Source organism: Enoplosus armatus, chromosome 6 (genome assembly GCF_043641665.1).
Source record: "Enoplosus armatus isolate fEnoArm2 chromosome 6, fEnoArm2.hap1, whole genome shotgun sequence".
In the NCBI taxonomy this organism is placed as follows: domain Eukaryota; kingdom Metazoa; phylum Chordata; class Actinopteri; order Centrarchiformes; family Enoplosidae; genus Enoplosus; species Enoplosus armatus.
Window position 1 is genome coordinate 3,339,261 of NC_092185.1, and position 19,939 is coordinate 3,359,199.

The 19,939-nt window shown below is 39.1% G+C and overlaps 1 protein-coding gene across 1 annotated transcript; it reads left to right on the top strand.

The window, feature by feature from the left end:
* Positions 1–587: 587 nt before the first annotated feature.
* Positions 588–19,447, top strand: tmtc3 (transmembrane O-mannosyltransferase targeting cadherins 3). The gene is made up of 15 exons (XM_070907822.1): positions 588–650; positions 1,260–1,473; positions 1,821–2,039; positions 4,599–4,698; positions 6,525–6,640; positions 6,862–7,034; positions 11,393–11,645; positions 13,436–13,584; positions 13,989–14,109; positions 14,289–14,400; positions 15,726–15,829; positions 16,202–16,371; positions 16,525–16,751; positions 18,570–19,243; positions 19,334–19,447. Exons 2-15 carry the CDS (start codon positions 1,285–1,287, stop codon positions 19,445–19,447), a joined length of 2,721 nt encoding a protein of 906 aa, XP_070763923.1. The 5' UTR covers positions 588–650; positions 1,260–1,284.
* Positions 19,448–19,939: the final 492 nt, after the last annotated feature.

Here is a 19,939-nt window from a genome sequence, read left to right on the forward strand (position 1 = left end):
GAACTGCCACAAGAAATTCAGAGAAAGCAAATCCACTCGTTTTCATGAACTAGCTAGCTCGGCGCTGTGATTTATAAGTGAAACGTTAAAACCAAATGTCAAAATGTTATTATTTAACGTCGCTCAGGAAGAATACGTTACGTTAAATATTCTAGATGGAGAATATAGGCTACATGTAAATTGAAATGACAGCAAACAGCAATCCTGAAGTTTCCATGATGTGATGCTTTTGCTGCTAGGTTACCGCTGACAACAACAGCAGCGGTTAACTAATTAAGCTAGTCCACAAGAAAATAAAACTAGTAAAAAGCGGCGACTGGACCTTTGCAGGGAACTTTACCAAACTGTAGACACATGACGGATATAACATTATCACATAGTAAGTTACTTATAAATCGCATTTGAACAACTTGGTATTGGTTTGTCAGTTTGTCAAAGCATAGCATACCAAGCATAGCATACCGAGCATAGCCTAGCTTCCCGTTTAACTTGCGCGGTCACCTCTGCACCGGAAGTGATAGTGATGATCTGTTGAAGCTAGCTTCCAAAAGTGGAATACCGCTTACTGAATTGTGCACTCCGTATGTGTATAACTATTCCAAGGTTTTGGTGTCACCTCTGCAGTCACCGCCTGCCCTGTTATAGACACGGTAGGTAGGAAATTCACCAAATACCTTAAAATACATCTGCGTCCACCTTAAACCGACATAAAGACTGGTATCAACCTAGTTAGCATTAGCTGCTAAGTTAGCTTTACCATTAGCTAACGTTATGTTGCAGCAGACAGTCTGAAATCGTCAGAGCATGTTGTTTGGGGCTTTTTGTACTTTTATATTGTCGCGATCGAGCGACAGGAATGCTGATTGTATTTATTTGACCAGCGCCCGCCATGAGATAGCTATTTAAAGAGGGTAAAGTTAGCTTGCAATGGTTTTAGATTGCTGTTAGGGTCCACCCTCCATTGCTTTTGCTTTTTTTTGCAGCCAGCTGTCATTGTACCGGCTGCCAGACTATTTGATTTTCTAGCATGTGAGCTAAATTCCCCACCCGTAGTTTTATTTAAGTGAGTGTGAGTATTGAGGTTGTTTTAAAAACCATACCAAGTCCTTTGGAGAATTGCATTGTTGGTATGATTGAATGGTTGCTTTGAAAATGTAAGTCCAATCAGGAAATCCATCTACATGACAAGATACCTGTTTTACACATCCTGGTGTCATCTAATTTTGATGTATGTCAAACCTCTTTGTTTTCCTGGACAGAGATCAATGACGGCTTTGGTTAGCCATGGCTGTCGTGTCATGGAAGGAGATTTTACTTTTGACTGGACTGGTGGTGGGATGTTACTGGAACAGTCTGTCGTGTGGCTTTGTGTTTGATGATGTCTCAGCAATCCTTGACAACAAGGACCTGCGGCCCTCAACCCCTCTCCGCAACCTATTCCTCAATGACTTCTGGGGAACACCCATGGCCGAGGTAAGTCATGGTCCATGACGCACCTCTATGCTTTATCACTACAGGCTTACCTTTAGTTTACACTTAATTAAGAAAATTACATTATTGATAAAAGCTGAAGTAGTGTCTCTCAAGCATTTGCATTTAATTTCAGGTGTGATTTATCAGTTTTATTCAGGTCAATGAAATGTATAATAGTCCAATGAAACAAGGAATTCAATTGCAACCTCCTTCGATTAACTTAACTTTAAGGTTAATTTAAAGAATTACTCAAAAGCTTGAATAAATATTTGTCAGCCTTTAATGTCTTTCAATCAGTCAACTGACCTGCATCTGACAGTATGTACGCTGTGTTTGTCCAACTACAGGAGCGGAGCCATAAATCTTATCGTCCCTTGACCGTACTCACCTTCCGACTGAACTACCTCTTCAGTGAGCTGAGCGCCGCTTCCTACCATCTGCTTAATGTTGTTTTACACGGCGTAGTATGTGTGCTTTTCCTGCGAGTGTGCCGACTGTTCCTGGACAAGACTTCTAGCTTGGTGGCAGCGTTGCTGTTTGCTGTGCACCCCATCCACACTGAAGCTGTAAGTGTACATTTACTGTGTCAAAGCAAGTTATGTAATGTATGTTATGGCAGTTAAATGGATCCACTGGACTTTTGTTGTAAAGTTGAAGATGGATCTTTGCTCATCCAAAGGTCCACTGATATGGTATCATTACTTCCTTAATGTGATGTATGTCCTATTGAAACAATCAGTGAGTAAGTGTAAATTAATGAGCTATTATTATTATTATATAGTCACCACTGAAGAGACATTGTTTTCTTGGAAGTAGCATTTTTTGTTTAAGTTCAAGTATCCTATTAACAGGAAAAGCGAATGTAGATTTGAGGAAAGAAACCCTTATGGCCTGCTCAGGGTGTGACCATACCTCATCCAACACATCCTTCCCCGTTGTGGGCTGTGTTTACGTACATGCTATTAACTCACCTATAACAAGATTAAGGAAACTCCAACTACTGCAACTCTCATTTAAACCCTTCTGCTTATAGATAATGCTTATCAGGCCTCTTCCTCTGACTTTAAATTATTTTTTTTTTTACAGCCGTTTGTCATGAATGTTATCAGGACCACGAAGTTTATTGAACTTGATCGGAAACCAAAAACCTTCTGCTTATTGTTTATCATTTGAACTTGATCTCATTCTCTTCTATGGGGCCTGTCTGAAAAGCCTCTTCCCCAATTAGGACTTGTAATTTATCCTATTCAACATAGCTGAACTGATGACCAGACAGGCCCTGACCAGAGTAGAAAAACAAAGAAAACATTCTGCTTCTTGGGGTGGAGTGCTACTGTTACACAGCATGCACCACTGCGCCAATCTTCCTCATGGTGTTCTCTAATCTATGCAGAGTCTCTCAGACTTCTTGAATGGAAACAATTTGCCTCACAAATGAGCCCTTAGAGTTAGTCCAGCAAATGCCCTTCATGTTATCGCCGTCTGGAATCTTTCTCTGAACGGATCATTTGTTTTTGAGTTATGCTCCAAGCACTGAAGGTCCCTTCAGGATAAGTGCATACAAAGAGACCCTGTGTGTCCCCATGTCTTTCCCACTGTGTTTTGGGGTTATCTGTCTTTTTGAATGGAGCCTTCAGTGTTTTTTTTGTGTATCTCCAAGTATCTTCAAATACAAATTATTTAGTGTACTCCACAACGGTATCTTAAGGCTCTAAAATGGCAGCACTCACTGAAACGCTGTGTCCCAACACAGTACAGATGCACACAGAAAATTGGAATTGTAGTTGGAGTAATTCAGCCAAATTAAGCTAACTGTAGTTAGTCTTTATAACATTCCCTTGAATTAGCTTGATGGACTGACAAGTGAATATTAAGGCTGTTGTAAGAAGATTTACTGCATGTTTGTTAGATTTCTTTGTTACTTAACTGTCTTCTAAATGGTATGCTTCCAAATCAGTGTATTAACTTATTAGGGCCACAGTGACACGTGATAGCATGTAGTAGTTCTTGACTTATTCAGATATTGCAGTTCTTTACCGTCTTTTTTTAACAGCAATTGGTGTAATCAAACTAAAACAATGAATGTAGCACAGGGGCATACATGCTCTCCTAGTATCCTTGTAGCAAAAGGGCTCCTGCATAAGAAGTTTAGCCACATTATTAAATAAGCTAAAATAAGGTATGTATTGTGACTCTGTTTCTGTAGTGGCTTTTCTTCTAGATTTACATAAATGTGTATATATTTATACATACTAGTTGCTGGTTGTAGCTAAATGGGCAGCCAGTGAATTATTTCCTCTGCCACCAAATGACAAATGGTAGGCCAATCAGAGAACGATGCGTGATCCTTGTTTTGAATTTAGATGTTTATACCTATTTGCATGAAGTTGTAACCGTCTTGTAATGCTTAGTGTGCTCGTAAGGGATACTGGATACCCACTAGACACAACAGATTCTTCTTCTCTAAAGTGCTTTGTAGAACCCTTTGTGGAGTGTGCAGTTTTAGGGTATGTCTATTTTTTAAGAACTCAGGTGTTTGGTTATGGTAGAAGTGAGAAAGTTATTTCTTCCACATGAGGGCAGTCATCATTTACACAAATGTCAGATGTTGTCAGAGAGGCTGGTTCATGGAGGTGCACATCTGCTTCCCATCTGCTGACTTGATTTATCTGAAGAGATATGTTTTCACAGTTGGACTCAAGGTCTTAAACATGTGGACACTGACTGCTAATTTTAAAGAGACCACTGTGTATTTCTTAACTTGAGGTGTATCAGGAATATCCTATTGTGGGATCTGTTACTACACTTCTGACACTGACAGTTTCCCACAGGTTGAGGATTCTCTTATGGTGGTTCTTGACCGCTAGGGAGAGAGAATCATGTGCTGGTGGAAGGCTCTGATATTTCTGACACCCGAGAGTCCATGGCAAAATAGCATGGCATTCATAAAGTATCAGGAAAGTAATGTATTCAATCTGTATGATTGAACATGCACTATTTTGGTAGACTTTGTAAATTAATTTACAGTGTTATCTGCACCTGAATGAGACTTAAAATGAACAAATGATAAATACAAGTCAGTGTGGATGGGCCACAGTACTGACTGCTGTCACTTTCATCATCAGGTCACAGGTGTGGTTGGCAGAGCCGAACTTCTTTCTTCAATCTTCCTTCTGGCAGCTTTTCTGGCCTACACAAAATCAACAGGTTCAGATCACTCCATTGGTAAGTCTGATGTATCTCACGAGTCTCTCACTTATTTACGTCCCATATAAGAAACGTACTGGGGTCCTGTCATACATGCTTTTTGTTCATGTGCTCTTCCATTAAGACATTATTGCAAACATTCAAGACGGGGGCAGAAAACCAAACCCAAAATTCCCACTTGTGACTGTTACTTAGTTGTTTCATATCTTCAAAAAATTGAACATAAGACAAAGACATCCCGAGTAAACACAAAATACAGTTTTAAATGACATTTCATGTATTGAAGGAAAAAAAGTTATCCATCATCATCTAACCTGCCAGTCCTGTTGAATCCGAACATCATTTAGTTAGAACCTTTCCAGCAATGGAAAGTTTTCAACAAGCAACCATCAAAATAAATTCAAGAAGAGATGAAAAAGAGAGTTATTGAAATATCAGTCTGGAATGGGTTACAAAGCCTTTTCTAAGGCTCTGGGACAACGAACCACAGTGAAGCCCTCTACATACCTGGTATTAACATGCGTCCTGGGTGGTCCGATCATAAGTGGACAGCTCAAAGTACTTCTGTGCACACCTGGCATTAACATGTGTCTCGAGTGTCCCCTTTTGATCGGATCTCACTTCCCCGCTCTATATGCAAATAAACACGTGCATCATTTCTGTTTGCAAAGACCAAATATGTTTTTAACCTGAATTTGATGAATTTGCTGTTTATCAGACCCCAAATGAGACAAGAATTAGGTTGGAAAAACAGTGTTTCCGAGGGCCGTGCTTCACTGCTTACTGTACAAAAACACAACTTTATAACTTTATTCACTGGTTTTGGTGAAATGAATCGTGTTTTATGGAGGAATTATTTTCTGTTTTCCCTCTGATGTCCTGCGGCTGCTCTGCCTCAACTCTCTGTGATTTATGGAGTTTCCTGATGGACAGAAAGCTTTTCTTGTTGCTAAAGTAACCGCTAATTGTAGCTGCTGTTAACTAATTAGCTCAGTTAGTTATGCAGTTAGCGGCCTATTAGCTGTAAAGTTTAAAGGTCCCATATTGTAGAAAATGAGATTTCCATGTCTTTTTTGATTATAAGGCAGGTCTTGGTGCTGTATAAATACTGTGAAAGTATGAAGACACTCAGTCCATAGAGAAATGCACACAGTCCGGGTAGAGGAGCACGAGCTGCACAGTAATGTAATTCCGTATTTTCTTTAATGCTTGCCTCCACGGACAGTCGGATCGAGAGAGGGGCGGCTCCTCACTGCTTTAAAATCAAAACATCCTGTCCAATTCAATCAGCTGGCTAGAACAACCACTGGAACACCAGGATATTTTTGATAAGGATCCCTTAAATTAAGTTATTGAAGAATTTGACCAAGACGTACAGAGTGGAACATTTTACAATTAAAAAATAAACTTGTCAGTGCTCTCTGGTACAAACTATGTGATGGTGATACTGTTATTAAATTACCTCAGGCATACAAAATCTTTTACGTTTCTGTACTGTGTTTCTTGTTGCTTATCAGCCAAAATCAGAACAGGGTTTATTGCCAAGTAGGTTTTCACATATAAGGAATTTGAAGTATTTGTATGTGGTGCATACAATAAACACAGTAAGAGAAAATAAAAACAATAAAAAGCAAGTACCGCAAAAGTCAAGAACATAAATAGAAAAAATAGAAAAATTGACAATGACAATATGAAAAAAAATGTATGTACAATATCTGTTTAAACAGAAAGAGCTGTACAGTTTTGCGTAAGAATATGCAGAATATTGACCAAGGATTGTTGATATATAAATAGTAAATATATAATAATATAATTACTCGTTATTTATGTATTTTCTTTTTCAGTTTGGGCCCCTATTGCTCTGACAGTGGTTCTAGTGGCTGCAGCAACACTGTGTAAGGAGCAGGGAATCACTGTCGTCGGCATCTGCTGTGTCCATGAAGTGTTTGTTGCACAAGGGGTAAGGCTCCAAAACCTGGTCACTCTTTGCTCCTATTGGTCATGCCGGCAACATTGAAGCATGGCTGGTATTTTGCTATCAACTTCGTGTTAAGCATAAATTGAATCACAATGGAACAGTCATTGAAAGTATAAACAATAAATTGCATTTAAATCTAAAAGTGTGTAGGATTACCGTTATGCTATCATGTTGCGTTGACCCTTCCTTCCTGTCTTTCTCAGTTTACCTTGCCATTGCTGTTGGACACACTGCGGCAAGTCCTGCAGGGTAAAGATGGCTTCCCCTACGCTGTCCTGCAAACTCTGCTGAAGCTCATTGTCCTCGTCATCAGCACCTTGCTGCTCGTTATCGTCCGAGTCCAAGTCATCCAATCCCAGCTTCCTGTCTTCACCAGGTAGGCAGCGTTATCCCATTAGCTGCAACGAAATGCTGCTTAAATTGCATTTCAGTCGTACAACCTTTTAAAGCTATTTCTGCCAGTTTAGTGTATCTGGAATTGATTTTACTAATCAAATTGTTCACAATAATTTGTATTTCTCCGAACAGCGTGATGTGATTATTTTTAGGAAATTTAAATTAGTTTGGAATGTGTTGTAGTTAAGTCTTCCAGTTGGACCAGTTTTTAAAAAGTTTAGTATCTACAAATGTCTTTTCCTTTTGTGCAGATAAGATACAGCAGCTGTGGAGCTAAAGGGCAGTGGAATACAGTCAAAGTCATGATTTGAATGTAAATGGGTTGCAGAATTATATAAACACATTATACTAGTCTGGTTCTTTATTTATTTCAGATTATGTAATAGTTTACATAATGTCTTTATTTATTTGATTAAAGTAGAAAATCTTCCCATGGCTTCTGACTTCCTGCAGCTGATGTGATTAACTGTCTATTTTGCAGTGTGTAGAGCTTCGCATGAAAAATTACTTATACATACATTTGCATTGTAGTTCTCATTCAGTGTAGCTCTAATTCCTTGATCTGAATTGTTGAAAGCAACCAGTTGTTAGGAGTTGATAGGCCAAAGCCACAGTAACCTGAAAACAACTGTAAAAATATTCTCTGTAATCCTCTTACATGACAGTGAATTTAAAAAGACTAGTGTGTTTTTAAAATGTTGCTCTTCAAATGCTTTCCGCTAAGTTATGAGCATCCTACACCAGATATGCTGTGCCCCCTTAACACATGCTGAAGCAAATTTCTGTTTTTTTGTGATATTTATGGTGTTGGTGGAGTTCACGGTGAGATTGTCACCACTGCAGAGGAATTTTATGATAAGCATGATAGGTGCATAGCGCTTGGGAAGAGCACAGGATCTCCTCTTGCTCATGACACCTTTGCTAATGACATTAGACAAGTATTTGCTGAACTTAGCATGGAGCTCAGTGCGACTTCTGTAGCTCCACACGCAGACCCTTTGCATTCACGAGAGAGTCTAGCTTCACATTGAAGACCAGGTTTAGCGGTCTTTGAAAAGTGCATGCATTACGTATTGGCCTATTGTTTAGTAATGAAGTACTCATACTAATTAGGGCTGGGCGATATATCAGATATATTTGTTATGTTCGATTATAAATTTATGTGCAATATAGCAAATGACCATATAGTTTTCACTGTTTAACTAAAGTTGAACTAATTTATATACTGTTGGGTAGTTTCTACAGCAATGCATCATATTCTATAAGATCCTCATGTTTGCACTATTTGAGAATAATTTAATTGTCAAATACTTGTACTGTAGGTAATAATTTAATGGACGGAATGGATGGAAGACTAAATTTAAAATTAATTAATCCATTAACTTACTGAACTGTCAGAGGTCTCAACTTCTGCCAAAACAAATGGTGGCAAGATTAAAACAAGTCCTTGTCCTGTTCCAAAAGTCTAAAATCCTTTGCATGAAGGTGTGTAAATTTGAGTTTATGGTGTTCAGACATTTGCACTTTGTCTTTATGAGGACATTTTTTATTCTTCACAATTTTTTGTTTTAGGTAGATAAGCTCCTGCTTTTTTACTTCACTTCAATTTTGTGCTCAATCTGTCTTTTGTAGCAGAAATGTAGAAAAGTAGAAATTCAGTATTTAGATTAACACTATTTGTTCAGGATTTCACACCGACTCAACCTAATGGCATTTGATCGCAAAGATAAAATTCCAGACAATTAGCCTAGATATGCTAATCCCCTAGCCGTAATCCTAAAGGTGTCTCCGGATTGTCTGAGAGAATTCCTCTGCTCAAGTCATAACAATCTTGTATATTTAGATATCCCAGTTGTGATTAGTTTCCAAAGTGGTCCTCTAAAACAGACTACCTGCTGTACCAGAGCAGTTTAGATACAGACTGGAGGTGCTTACCTTAAACACCAAAGAGAGACAGATTGTGAGTTAAGGATGTGGGGATGTCACTGGCAGCTATATAGACAAAACATGTTCATTGTGACTGCAGGATAAACCTGGTCTTCATTCACATTTTAGAGCGCTGTCTTTCTTTTCTAAAATCAAATGTTTCTGTTGTAAGCTTTCATAAGATGGGTTATATATTTCTATGTATATTTACATGATTACAGTTGCTTTTATAGTCAAATGTGTTTTTTGCCCAGGGTCAAAGGGGATGGCAATGTTGGTCCATCTGACGCTGGTATAGAGTGACAGCCACAGAGTTTTAGAACAGATATTCATTTTTCCCGAGTCAGTGGTTCATAATGACTTTGAAGACCACCTAACCTTTCATGTAGCACCACCATGAGGTCAGACTTTCCCCTTGGCCAGCAATTTAGTCCTTGACAAAGTGTCGCAAAAAATTAGGGCAGAATGTTGCCAGTGATGTCAGGATTATGGTTGTTAAGGGGAGATTTGGGGGCTCACCGTAATGATAGGGTGATCCCATACCAGATTAAATATAAAAAATGTAGACGGTAAGATGCAACAATCGGTCGCACTAAGTGTAAACGTCCATAAATACATTATATACACTGCATATCACATGCAGTGTGGTTTGCTGTCTTTCTTCATTGTTGCACTCCTGATTTATTAGATATAGAATGGACACATACAGATGTATTCAGATATATAGATACAGATGTGTATCAACAAATGCATGAAACGCGGTATGTTACGATATTTCTTTATAGGGATGGATGAGTGTGATGCAGTTCAGGTTGTGCAAAAGATATCAATCAAAACATAAAATATAATGTGCTGTACTATATTATATATATATTGTACACCTGTGTGCTTGTCAAACCTCATGTTATTTATGTAGATCATAAATCACTGAGTCATGTTTAATCGAATTCGGTACCTCATCACATTCCACTTCCATGTAAATGGAATACACTTACTATTTCATATGTTAGCAATGGTTCTTTTATTTTTAAGACCAAAGTATTTTACCTTTCTAAACAGATGTTCTTTTTACCACATCACAGTTGCATGAACTATGCCATGGCCTTGGGAAAAAGCCATTCTAAACGGCGAGGAGAGTCGACTATGCATGATTTACATTAAAGGGGACCTATTATGCTTTCCCTTATTTTCTATCATATATATGATGCTACAATGTTGGATTTTCATATTAAACGTGGCCAAAGTTTCAAATAATGACGTAAGCGTATGTAAAAGTAATTCCTATGAGCAAAAAGCTCAGACCTCAGACTGCTTTGAGTGCTAGGTTTCCTACTTTATTATTATTATTATTATTATTATTAAGTGACAGAAAGTACAGGGACACACTCATCAACCCACTCACTCTGTTTAAGTTTTGTTTAAGACTACTCTTCAAGTTTTTGGAGGTTGTTCAGTATGTCTTACAGAAAGTGCTTTTTCAGTTGCGAAGGAAAGTTAGTTTCTTGATGGACAGATGCTTTACTTGTTGCTAAAGTAATCACTAACTACTGCTAACTGTAGCTACTGTTGGCTAGCCTAGGCCTGATAACCTCCTTCTCCCAGTCCGGACAGAGTCAGCTAAGCTAATAGAACCGCTAGCTGCACAGCTAATTGATGCTGGAACCACATCGCTTCACTTTGCAAAGTTGGATTTACTTCCGTATGACGAAAGCCTCGATGTTCCCATGGAAACCGCTGTCATGCGGCTCCAGAAAAGATATGACCGCTACAGGAGCTGTCATATATAGCGTCTTGGGGCACTGAATGTGATGCATTTACTGTTTATCAGACCACAAATGAGACTAGCTAGCTAGCCCGCTATTTCCTAACTGTGCGTTCGGTGGGTGTCTGGTGTTGAATAATTGGAAACGTTAATTCTAGCAACACAATTTTACAGAGTTGTTTTCTCACAAATTTATGTCTTTAAGAAGTTAGTTATTTGTGGGGGGGGTTTTCCAAAATGTTGCACCCCTCATTTGTTTTACACACAGTGGCCCTAATACGTCGTGGCAGGACTGTGTGCACAAAGTGAGCGAATTAAATTTTGTTTGCATTGAGCGCTTTTCCTACATGATTTTCTGTTCTACCATGGCCACCAAGTTTTTACCAGGCCGCATTTGTACTTTTCTGTAGCATTGTTTTTGCATTTTAAACAAATAGGGCAAATCATCTGGATATCTGGAGTCTTTTATAGTGTGACACAAGATTATTATTATATTGGTTGAGAGAGTTTTATTTCATTCAAGTTTAATTAAAAGGTCTTTATAATTTTCTTTCTATACCATATTACACACATTTTTACCGTCTCCTGCCTTATCCATCCCATGCTTTATTTGTCATATTAACGTTTCTTCTCTGTGTCCTTTCTTGTAGATTTGATAACCCGGCAGCAGTCAGCCCCACTCCCACTAGACAACTCACTTTCAACTACCTACTTCCTGTGAATGCATGGCTTCTGCTATATCCTTCTGAGCTCTGCTGCGACTGGACTATGGGCACCATCCCTCTGGTGGAGTCACTTCTAGACCTTCGTAACCTGGCCACCCTGGTGTTCTACACTTTTCTGGGCCTGCTAGCTTACCACAGCCTGCGCTATAGACACAGCTCTGCCAAGACTGTCATCATGGTGAGAGGAAGTTTAGTCCGTTTATTCAAATGCACTCAAATGCACACATAATATGTACGTGTCACAATTCAACTAAATTCAGAGGTCAGACTGCTGCATTGGTCAGTATGTCATTCACAGCAGTCTTAGGCAGAGTGTCCAAAGACGTGCTCACGTACTTTGTGTATAGCATATTTTAGATCCAACCAGATGTTTATCTTGTCTCTGAAATGTTGATGTGATAGAGTGGCTTTTCAATAGTTGAGAAAAGCATTCTGGGATTATTATGATTGTTAGAAAGCAGCCATTGAGAAATTAGCTTGTCATTTCTAGTTGCCTTTTTGAGGATAGTGAGGTGTTCTTTAAAAATGTCATAATGGACTTGCAGCTTAGCTTTTCCGTTTTAGATACCCGTAAACAAGCTCATTAAAACACGTTTTAAAGTGTCTCTCTTAAATGAACAAAGAGCCTCCAATCATTTTTTATTGTGGAATACCCTGAGGAACTTTCACAACTTTTTTTCCCCTCCATTACTAACATGGGTATAATCACTCTGAACTACCCAGACTGTGTTGAATGGCTTCATTGGATGTAAATAGTTCAGAAATGAAAGGACTCCTTTTGTGTTTTTTTGTGTTGCCATGTAAGGGCCAGAAACTGGCTTTACCAAAGCCATCAGCTTAAGTGGTTCCTCATGTTCACCAGCCACATCCATTGTTGAACAGAAACTGCAGTCAATGGAACTTTATCCTACTAAATTTGACATCATCATTTGCTAGAAACTAATTTTATGTCTTTTGATTTATGCTACATTACATTGTTGAACCACTAGCTGAGACAAAATCAGGATTTCAGAACATTCTTACCAGCTTTATCAATGAAACATCAATTAAGATTTATTTTTTGATTTAGCAAACCAAGTAAATAACATAACAAACAGGCAATATTGGCCAGCGCAAATGAAGAGAGCTAAAACATAAAGCTTTTACTTGAGCTTTGAAGTAATGAATGATTGGTGATTGTTCATGGTTGCATACAAACATATTAGTATCTGTTGCGCAACAGGCCCATGTCTCTCTTACTTGAAGGTCAGTAAACTTCCTCACAGTATTGTTCTTTGCTTCAGTTGAGAAAAGGGGACCACAAATCACCACAAAATAAACTAAATTATGACCTTTGTAGTGTTTATTCTGCTTTGCTAAGCGCATTTTGGAATATGTTGCATAACAATATCATACCACATCAAGCTACTTAACTTTATTGCAAGGCTGCCAGCTGTCTCGAATGGAGCACAAGACAATTATTTTAGAGAACCGTTGTTTACTGAGGAGACCTGCTGGTGGCTGCTGGCTGTGCATTAGGGCTACATCTAACGATTATTTTCATTAGCAATTCATCTGCTAATTATTGTTTTGATTAATCATTAGATTTTAGCCTGCCTGTAGCGCCTGCTCATATCGAATTTAACCACTGAAACAACATCAGTTGATTTTGCATGTAGGCGCTTATTGTAGGTAACCTTTTTATAAGCTCAATCTAGGACTGCAGCTAAAGATCGTTTATTATTCATTCATCTACGGATAATTGGTTCAATTAATCAATAATTCTGATTGTCACAAAAATTACGTTTTAGATTTTCAAAATGGTTACCAATTAAGTTTCCTGTCGTTTGAGTAATTGGTAAATTGAGTAATTGTTTCAGCCCCAGGGGCATCATTTTAATGTTTTCTGAATGTTTGTTAGACATGTTTAGTGCAATGAAATAAGACGGCTCACATGGACTGAAGTCAGTCTTTGTCTTTCTCCTTCAGGCCCTGTCTTTGATTGTCCTGCCTTTTATTCCTGCGTCCAACCTCTTCTTCCCTGTGGGTTTTGTCGTGGCAGAGAGGGTACTTTATGTGCCCAGTATGGGCTTCTGTGTTCTTGTTGCACATGGATTCAAGATTGTCTCACATAAAGGGTGAGTACTTTTCTGAAATGATGTTACTGCCTTGAATGTAATAAAACTGTAACCTGTCTATTATTAAAATAAATTACTCACACTCCTGTGCTTCAGGGAAAAATTAATAACAGAACAAACAATTTTTGGTGCTGTTAGCACATTTTTTCACTACAGGCAAGTGTTACTACAATGTTAAGGGTTACTCAATTTTGAGTGGCTACAATTTTTCCCTTTATTTTCCAAAATGAGCTGCAGACCTTAGTACAGGCATAGCTATTGAATTAAAGAACACAGTGTACCCTGATACTACTCAGAAGTATTAGCAGCTTCTCTGAAATTATAAATGTGATCAATTTGAAGTCTTTGGTCTATTGTATTACCAAATCAATATAATTTGAAACTCTTTAAATCTTCCTTTGTAGACACTTGAAGAAGATATCCTGGTTGATAATTGGAGTGCTTTTAACTACACATGCAGTGAAAACTTTCAACAGGAATTGGGACTGGGAGTCAGAATATACTCTATTCACCTCTGCCCTGAAGGTAAGCAGGAAAGACAATTAAGGCAGCCTTGCCAGTGTATCTTGGCTGTTTTACAATGTTAGAACAAATCTTTAATCACTGTGCGATAAAAGGCCCGATTAAACTGTCTAACAGATGACTCTTAATGCTAATGATGGATGGAAAATTATGTCATGTTTCTCAATTGTCTGCCACTCCAGGTCAACAAGAACAATGCCAAGCTGTGGAATAATGTTGGCCACGCTCTAGAGAACCAAAACAATTATGCAAAGGCTCTACAGTATTTTCTCCAGGCCACTCGCGTCCAGCCAGGTAAGAAACAAATCAGGCGTTCGTAAATCATCATCATCATCGTATGTATATGTTTATGTATGTATATGTATGTGTATGTATATATATACATATATATATATGTGTGTGTGTGTGTATATGTGTATATGTATATATGTATATGTGTGTGTGTGTGTGTATATATATATATATGTATATATGTGTGTATATAGTCTGCATTGGCTTCAGGTCAATTGGCCTTTGGTTAAGGCTTTGATCCCTTGTGAATCTTACTGTGTATAAAGTGACTACTTGAAACGGCTATAGTGTATCGTTCATAGGATCAATAATAGCTTCTGTTTATGCAGTTGCTAGTTTTCCACAGTGAAACAAAAAGGAAGTGGACAGGAAAGGTGTGAAATGCATCTGAAATAAGAGGAAATAAGACATAATTATTACAATATATATATATATATACAAATACAAAATATTACAATATCCAAGGAAGACATAAAATACAAATTGAATATAGACATGAACATGAAAGAGTGTGATATGAGATCTCAAAAGTGATGAAAGGGATGACTGTTGGAAATAAACTTAAATGCTTATATAGTAACACTTGACCGTGTCCAAAAAATCCTCTGCTTTGTTTTCATGGATTTGTTTTATATGGTTATTTCATTCCAGAAACTTCTCTCCAAATGTGGTTAACAGACAGCCAATTATTTGATGAATCCATTAACTATAGATTCATTCAGTGAAAGTTACTGAACTTTAACTTTAAGAGTAAGTTGCGCTTCTCCCAGCGTTTCTGTTTTGCTTCATAGCTTAGTTTCAGGAAGCTTGTCGTCACTTTCGCCGGTTCACCACCCAAGAGTGTTTCCCCGAGATTATCAATGTAAACACATTAACACGATGAGGATTTCCTGTTTTGCTAATCATCAAGCATGCTGTGCTTCATTTATTTTGCTTCTTGGTTCCTCAGAACAAAGTTTCATTTTTCTCTTAAATACACATTTAGGTTTTATTTCTCATTATTTATAGTTAACATTGGTTTTGCTTATTTGTGGAATGTTAAAACAAAGCAAAGTTGTAGAAACGTGTTCAAATACATTGGAAATAAACAGGGTCAGTTGAGGTAAAAATGGACTTAAAAAGAACAGGCACTTATCTGTAGATATATTTCTAATTCTTCTGCTTTTGTACATGTTTTTATTTCACACTTGCTTTGGCAATGTAGATGCCTGTTTCCCATGCCAATAAAGCCCCTTTGAATTGAATTAAACACAGAGACTAACATATTTCCGTATGGAGCTGAATGTTTACCTGTTACCTTTCTTATATTCCATACAATGTTTCTACAGATGACATTGGTGCTCACATGAATGTTGGAAGAACCTACAAGAACTTGAACAAGTCCAAAGAGGCAGAAGATGCCTACTTGGTTGCCAAATCTCTCATGCCACAGGTATCTCATCATGTCACACACACATATTTTGCGTGTGTGTGTGTCATCGTTGGTCTTGGCCACCAAGTTGAAGCAGGTCAACTGGAACATGCCACAGCACACCGCAATTGAATATCAAGAGCTGAGTTTTGGCCTGCACCTGTTGGAATTTAAATTTTTAAAGTCTAAGAGGCAGCCACCACCAAGACAGCATTTAGAATGAGAGCGGTGTTATTCTTGAGGCTTACAGTTACAAGGCACATTACCCATAATTGGGACATTGAGCCAAGATGAAGTCAGTGCCCAAAAATATAATCTACATTATAATCTAGTCTCAGAAAAACACAGCTCAGAAAAATGTGTCTAACGTGACTTCTGTTGACCACTCATCAGGTTATTCCTGGTAAGAAGTATGCAACACGTGTGGCCCCTAATCATCTGAACGTTTACATAAACCTGGCCAATCTGATCCGGACCAACGAATCAAGGCTGGAGGAGGCTGACCAGCTCTACCGACAAGCAATCAGCATGAGACCAGACTTCAAACAAGCCTACATCAGCAGGCAAGATTTTTATCTTTTTCAACCCATCAGATACCAATCTTTGAGTCACTTGCCTTCGTTCTTTCCACACGTACACAGGAATACAATAACTTCAACGTGTTCTACTCTGTTCTAACATTTTATGTTTTTATATATATTATGTATTTGACTCAGAGGGGAGCTGCTGCTGAAGATGAACAAGCCCACAGAAGCCCGGGACGCCTACCTCCGAGCCTTGGAGCTTGACCGCACCAACGCTGACCTGTGGTACAACCTGGCCATCGTCAACATCGAGATGAAGGACCCATCAGAAGCCCTGAAAAACTTCAACCACGCCCTGGAGCTTAACCCACGCCACAAGCTGGCACTCTTCAACTCAGCACTTCTCATGCAGGAGTCGGGTGAGTGAGGTCTGCCAGGTCTGCAACAAGTCTAGTTTAAATCTAATCCAGTCTCCAGCTGGAGTAAAAGTAGGACTCCCGTTGCTAATAGAACACATTACTTGACATTTATTTGAGGCCTTTTCACGCCAACTTGTATGAACAAAGAATATAACCTGATATTACCTTTAGGGTGTAACCAGGTTCCTTATGTTGCAATGAACCCTACGTGCACTGGCACCCGGTTCATGGCCAAGTTTCTGTTGGGTCATGCTTCATCAACTCCGTGACAATAGAAACATTTAATAAGCAGTTATATTTACAACAGGTTTGACTGGAGTTTAGGCGTTATGTTAGCTTTTCCACCCATGTTTCTTTGCTTTTGTAAATCATGCCACAGTGTTCATTCACTCTACTACCAGCACATTCCTGCTGCAGGTTAATGCATATATGAAGAGTACTTTGTTAAGGCTGTAAACATCACGGATGACATGTATATTTTTCACAATTTAATGTAGTGCAGTTCGAACAAATTCAAAGAGGTGGGTCTTTAAGGTAGCAATATTTCTTGTCATGAATAGTGTGTTTTCCTTTTCCATCACACTCACCTCAGCTTGACTCTGTGACCAGTCAACCTTTGATATGTCAGCACAGGTGTAAAGGTTTTCCATTGCTATTCCATCAATCATGTTATGATTTATAACAAGAATAATAACAACTCTCTCCAGATAATATTACGCAACATGCTCCATGTTTGCCAAACTCATATTAGCCTGCTTCCTCCATTCTGCAGTTTGTTTTTTTAACATCACATTCTTTAAATTATTGTCTTCATTTCAGTCCTATAAACTTTTTTGTTTCCTTTTCTTTGAGTCCTGAAATGACAGCGTTTTCATGTATGAGGTTATATGGATATAAGATTTTAAATGTGGATAAACTCACACAGAACGCTAAACATACATGTGATATTATTATTCATTTTGCATTTTCACATATTTTCCAGTAGCTCTTTATTTGTATAGTCCATTGTTTATACTATATCGCAGATGACAAATAAAGTTCAACAAAGGGTCACTTGACGGTATGCTGCAGCATGACAGACGGTGTAACTGACAGTCAGTGCAGGCTCTCAGAAATGCTTTGCAGACAGTGTGAAAGCCCTTTTTGAATGTTTGGAGAGCTGGCCTCTGTGTCAAACTGTTCGGATTTTGGATTTTCTGGTCAGGTGTGAAAGTGGGCAGAGCTCCATGCATGCCACAAATTGTTATAGACAGATAGATGCATAGATGAGTTTATTAATCCCTGAAGAGAAATGAAAATGAATCACATTCCTCAAATTCCAACTTCCTCTACTGTCTATGTTCACTTTTCTGAATCATACCAACTGCGTCTAGCTATTACAGAAGCGCTCTGCTTTTGGAGAAGTATGCGTTTTTCAACTGAAAACAGATTCGGGCTCTGAACAACAGGCGGGGCAGATATGCATTGATAGACAGACTCTAAAAACCTCCACTCTGTGTTTTTGAATCGCAGTTGTGGAGCTGGTATTTAACAGACAGGAAATGAGGCTGTGTGTGCTACGTGTGAATACTGCGTTTATTTTTTCCCTTTTAGGTTATTTAGTATGTACAGTTAGTTTTTTTGTTGTTGTTGCTTTTTCAGTGACGCATCCTCAGACCCTGTTCTCAGAGAACATGTTTAGGCCCTGACTCTGATCTTTATTGTAACACCGATTCCTTTCAATAATCCTAAACCAGACCTTAAATATCTGTAGACTATGTTACTGAATATCAGTAGTGGATTATAAAAACAATGTCATGTCTCTGCTGTCTGTGGCAGGTGAGCCAAAGTTCTGGCCTGAGGCCAACCGTCGTTTCCTAACCTATGTGGAGGAAGAGCCCGAAGACGCCAACGGCTACTTCAACCTCGGCATGCTGGCCATGGATGCCAATGAAAATGCAGCAGCTGAGCGGTGGATGCGTAAAGCCATTGGTTTGCAGGCCGGCTTCCGCAGCGCCCTGTTTAACCTGGCCTTGCTTTACTCTCAGTCCAAACGTGAGATGGATGCACTGCCTGTGTTGGACGAACTGCTGCGCCACCACCCAGAGCACATCAAGGGCCTAATCCTGAAGGGAGACATCCTCATGAACCACAAGAAGGACACACATGGCGCTAAAGCCTGCTTTGAGCGCATTTTGCGCATGGACCCCACCAATGTGCAAGGCAAGCACAACTTGTGCGTGGTCTACTTTGAGGAGCGCGACCTGCCGCGGGCAGAGCGCTGCCTGGAGGAAACATTGGCCCTGGCACCAAATGAGGAGTATGTGCGGCGTCACTTGAGTATTGTACGAGGTAAAATGGCTGCCATGAGCGCAGCAGGGCAACTGCTTACTTCAGCAGAGGGAGCCACCATGTCGGCTAAGGAGGAAATGCCGAAGAGCGTTCAGGAGGGGGCGGAAGAGGTTGCAGAGGATGAGGAGGAAGGGAGGGGTGCTGGTGCTGTTGGAAAGGGGGCTGGGGATGAGAAGAATGTGCGGAAATCCTCTGCAGAAAGCCTCGGAGATGTGGGTGTGGACCAATCAGAGTCTTTGGACGGCAGCCAGTCTGACAAGCGGACTAAGGGTAAGTCCACTAAAGAGATTAAAGATATAGAGAAAAAAAGGGCAGCTGCCTTGAAGAGACTAGAGGAGATTGAGCGCATATTAAGTGGCGATTGACATTGTTGTAATTTATAGCTGGACTACTTTTATAGAGCTCTTTAATGCTCCAGGATAAGACTGCGTTTTCCCCCTTAGACATGTGTATTCTTAATCAATTGTCATCTTATTCCTTTGATTTATTCACGTGTTTGCAGGCCGCTCTGCATGGTCCTGTTGTTTTAACACTAATCATGTAAAGAAGGGAAATGTTGGTCTGCACATGAAAGTCATGTAATAATAAGCACAAAGCCAATTTGGGATAATCTATTTAAAGCTTATGGCAGATGTAGATGCCGATGTGTGTGCTTCATCTGAATGTGATTTCACATATCGTAGATCTGCAGTAGTTATAAATATTTGTTTTGTTTTTCCATGTGTACTCATCGCTTATCACTGGATTTTTCTTTCTCACTAAGATGTGACTCACTCCTGTGTGTTATTGTTTTTAAAAACAGAATGATTGTATCATGGACAATTAAAGGAAATGACGTGTTCCCCCGATTTCCTCAA

Excerpts from the sequence above, each read along its gene's own strand:
- tmtc3 (XM_070907822.1), top strand. The coding sequence starts at position 1,285 with ATGGCTGTCGTGTCATGGAAGGAGATTTTACTTTTGACTGGACTGGTG. Across the intron at positions 1,474-1,820 it reads GGGGAACACCCATGGCCGAG|GAGCGGAGCCATAAATCTTA; the intron begins GTAAGTCATGGT and ends GTCCAACTACAG. Across the intron at positions 14,401-15,725 it reads GGCCACTCGCGTCCAGCCAG|ATGACATTGGTGCTCACATG; the intron begins GTAAGAAACAAA and ends ATGTTTCTACAG.